The sequence below is a fragment of the Myotis davidii genome, unplaced genomic scaffold (assembly GCF_000327345.1).
Source record: "Myotis davidii unplaced genomic scaffold, ASM32734v1 scaffold1593, whole genome shotgun sequence".
NCBI lineage: Eukaryota > Metazoa > Chordata > Mammalia > Chiroptera > Vespertilionidae > Myotis > Myotis davidii.
The window spans coordinates 6851-11301 of NW_006284711.1; the positions used below are offsets into that span (position 1 = coordinate 6851).

The window sequence follows — 4451 nt, forward strand, 5'->3', positions numbered from 1 at the left end:
CTAGGGCTATGAGAAGAGTTTTTGAACTTGGGCACAAAAAGGCAACCCATAAAAGGAAAAATTGATAAATTGGCTTCATCAATTAAAAAAATTGTTTGCACTGCTAAGGATTCTCATAAAGGAAAAGGCAAGCTGCACACTGTGACGATAAAAGAATAATAAGAGGAAGACTTATGGTGATGGAACAGTTCTGTCTTCATTGTGGTGGTAGTTACATAAATCTATATGTATGATAAAATTCTATAAGCAACACACACCCCCAAATGAGTGCAGATAAAACTGCCAAAATCTGAATAAGCTCTGGATAGCACCAATGTGAAATACCTGCTCTGATGTTGTGCTATAGTTATATAAGACATCACTATTGGGAGAAACAGAATGAAGGGTACATGACATGGGACCTACATGGATATATTTTCTGACAACTTCCTGTTTATTATTTTTTCAATATTAAAAATAAATAACAATTTAGTTTTAAAAGGAATGAATACCTACCCGCCGATTTGTGAAGACAGAATAACATTCTTTCACTAGGATTGCTTTGATCATGTCTGGATCCGTGATCGCCAACACAGGCTGCCGACCATCATAGAACCTAAATTGGGGGAAAAGAGCTGATTAAAATGAACAGGACAGCCCAGGTGGTGTGGCTCAGTGGTTGAGCGTCAACCTATGAATCCCAGAGGCCACAGTTCAATTCCTGGTCAGAGCACACGGTCCCAGCAGCAGGCAGCCAATCCATGATTTTAAAAAGTTATTGATGTTTCTATCTTTCTCTCTCTCTCCCTTCCTCCTTGAAATCAATTATATATATATTAAAATATTAAAAAATTTAATGTTCTTGCTGCACAAACTTTGTTCTTCTTTCTCAGGATTGCTGTGGCTATTCGGGGTGTCTTTTTTATTCCAGATGAATTTTTGGAGTTTGTTTTACGTCTTTGAAATATACCATTGGTATTTTAATGGGGATTGCATTGAATCTGTAGATTGCTTTGGGTAGTATGGACATTTTAATGATGTTGATTCTGCCAATCCATGAACATGGTATGTTCTTCCAGTTGTTTATGTCTTCTTCTATCTCTTTTTTCAATGTCCTGTAGTTTTCCGAGTACAGGTCTTTTACCTACTTAGTTAAGTTTATTCCTAGGTTTCTTAACTTTTATGGTGTAATGGTAAATGGGATTTTTTTTTAGTTTCTCTTTCTGTGAGTTCACTATTGGTATATAAAAAGGCATAGATTTCTGGGTATTAATTTTGTATCCTGTTACATTGCCAAATTTATTTATTCAGGTGGTGTCTTTGTGGGAATTTTCTATAGCAGTCTATATAAGTTTTTGTATGTTTCAATTATTTCATTATCAAATTCTCAAAAAGAAAGTTAAATTAGTAAATAGATGAAGGCCAGTAAATTATCTGAGAACAGAAAAAAAAAAATACACACCCAGTTACTTAAAAATATACTTTTGAAGATATATAAAAACATAAAAAATGCATATTACATAGTATTAGATGAAAAGTGTAGGCATACTGATCACAAATACATGAAAATATGTCTGCAAATACAAAAGACTTGGAATGCTAAAAAATAGAGTAGAAATATGAGTGATTTCTTTGCCCTATTTTCTAAAATGTGTTTACTGGTTTACAATTGCTTAAAGGAAGTATTTTAACTATTAGAGAGAAGTCCTTGGTTGGTAAAATCAAGTTTAGAAATATTTAAAACAAAGGACAAAGAGAATAAAACATATAAAGGAGCATGCACTACTCATTTAAAAATATTTTCTTTTCATTATATTTATTCTGTCTGTGGGTCCCAAGTGGGCCTCGGGCCCCATGTAGGAGACATCAGCCAGCAGCAGGGCCACTTTTAACACACACACACACCACACAAGCTGACTCCTTCTGTGATATTTCCTAACCTGGCCATTTCCTAACAGGTTTACTATAAGTTGAATTACATGAGGTTTGCTATAAGTTTAGTAACACTGCCCTCTAGCATTTTATTTTTTACTATAAATCATTTTCATTAAGTAGAATATAATGGACGGTTTTCCACAAGTCTTACCTATTCTTTCTTTGGCTCCTCAGAGGACTTTCTGTTTTGTGACCCATATAAAAATGGATGAGGACCCCTGCACTTAATGCTGCCCATTTCCAAAAAATCTTCTGAAGCTCAGAAGGTGTAAGTGGGTGTCAAGTACATTTAGTGTGGAAGCAGTGATATAAGTAATTGCGGTGGCACTTAGATTGGTCAGACTGATTGACTATATTTCTTGGATGACTCCCTTCTCCCCATCATGTTTTTCAAAAACACCTGGGTGGAGAGACACAAGGTTTTGGGTAACCCTCTACATTTATGACCTCACACCAGCCTTAGAGTTGGTTACAATACAGGCAACATTCAGATTCTCGGGCCCCAGCCCTGACACTATGGATTCGGTGTTGTTGGGGACTAAACCCCAAGAATCTGTATGTTTAACACACTCTCCAAGCTGGTGCTTATACACACCCAAGCGCGAGAACCTCTTTCCAAAGAAAGTGACTCCATGCAGACCTCACAGGTGGTCAATGTTGGGAGGGCAGTTGGAGCTGGGCCAGTGGTGACCCAGTGCTGTGTGTTCCCTCTACTCCATGTAGCCTTTCTGGACCCTGCCAACTCAGTAGAACCTTATGGTTTCTGAGGATTTGAAGAGTATGAGAAAGTACTGAGAAGCAAAGCCTTCTCCCCTTTGCTTCTAGGACACAACACCACGTTACACCTCTCCTGCGGCTCTCACCACAGCTACTGCAGCATTTAGGAGGGGCAGCAAATATTGAGAAACAATGCCTCGGTCTTCCACAGTTAACTTGATTTCCCTGGAAAGGTGTTTTAGAAACACAGTGTGCTTGTGTAGCCCAGTGGGCAGAAGAACAATGTGATTCAAAGGTCTTTGCTATGTGATGTTGTATTTGTGTCTGGGGAGTGGGATGAAGCCTGTGGAGGCGAAAAGAAAGAATGAATTTTTAGCAGTTTCTGTGTATGACATGCTTGTGAAAGAGGGAGAAATATCCAAAGAGGACTCTGTTTACCTAGGCCCGTGGTCGGCAAACTGCGGCTTGCGAGCCACATGCGGCTCTTGGGCCCCTTGAGTGTGGCCACGAAGTTTCAATCACACTTTACGTGCACGCCCACATGTGGTATTTTGTGGAAGAGCCACACTCAAGGGGCTGCAGTTTGCCGACCACTGACCTAGACCCACAGACCTTTTTCAAAAGGATATAACAAATCAAATTTAAAATGAAGAATTTTGGATTTTAATTAATAGTCAATCATGTGCGTAAGAGATTATGAAAGACATTTATGAATATAGTTTAGAAGGATCTGCCCTGGCTAGGTGGCTCAGTTGGTTGGAGTGTTGTCCTCTACAACCAAAGGTTGTGGGTTTGATTTGTGGTCAGGACATGTGCAGGAGACAACCAATCAATGTTTCTCTCTAACATCTCTCTCTCTTTCTCTCTCTCTCTCCCTCTTTCTCTTTCTCCTTTAAAATCAATAAAAACATATCCTCAGGTTAGGATTTTTTTAAAAGTCTGAAAGAAGAAGGGTCTGAAATAATGCATTTCATTCAATTAAAAGAGACCTAAGGGACGAAAAGTGGAGACGAGGGGAATAATGAGAAACTGGACAGGAAGTGATGCCAGGAGTCCCTAGGCCATTAAAGTCTTGAGAGAATGGTAACCTGCAACTCCCCATCTTGATTCTGAATGCAGCCTGGACACGTGGTGACATCTGGGGTCCTAGAGGACAAGCCTCCAAAAGCTTTTTGGAGGTGGCTTTATCACAGAGGCTCTGGGCTGAGATTGTCCTGCATGCCATGGGGTCCCCAGTCAAAACCGTGTCTATCCAAGGAGATTTTCCCGAATACTCACCCCCACATGTTTCCATACTTTTTAAAACAGTCCATGTCAAAAGTCCCAAAACCCTGCAAGGAGAAACAAAATTAGAGTATTAACCCAAATGTAACTGGGACCAGTATTACTCAAATCCCCCGGAATTAGGCTTATTGTCTTTCACGGGCAGATGGAAGGAAGCTCTTATGCAGAGGCGTCTTGGGGAACAGAGAGAAAATGGAGATGTTTGAAACGCAGAATTTAAAATCACTCTTGAATTTTCTCCAAGTCGTGTTGACACTCGGCTTACCCTTGTCTATGATACTAAGTAACTCCTTGTCTTTTTAAAGGGTTTTTGTTGTACACGTGTTGTCTCTAGAATTTCATAACCCCAGATTATTACCTCCATAGACTCCGGAAGTGAGGCTGAGGGAGAGTGAGAGTGCCCTGCACACTCTGACCTCCTGGCCAAGCATCCTTTTCATTTATCCCATGGGCCCCAGCAGCATTAGGAAGTTTAAGACTCCAGAGACCACTGTTAGTCTAGCAGGTTTAAACACGACTAAGGCATCTTTGTTTTG

At 39.9% G+C, this 4451-nt stretch overlaps 1 protein-coding gene across 1 annotated transcript in view; it reads right to left on the reverse strand.

Moving 5' to 3' along the window:
• LOC102756250 (cytochrome P450 3A8-like) overlaps positions 1-3959 on the reverse strand; it is a 7979-nt gene extending 4020 nt beyond the window's left edge. The window contains exons 1-2 of the mRNA XM_015557427.1: positions 3910-3959; positions 496-595 (exon numbers count right to left, since the gene is read on the reverse strand). Coding sequence (XP_015412913.1) covers positions 496-595; positions 3910-3944 — 135 coding nt within the window. The 5' untranslated portion in view covers positions 3945-3959. The remainder of the gene's footprint in view (positions 1-495; positions 596-3909) is intronic.
• Between the last annotated feature and the right edge of the window lie 492 nt (positions 3960-4451).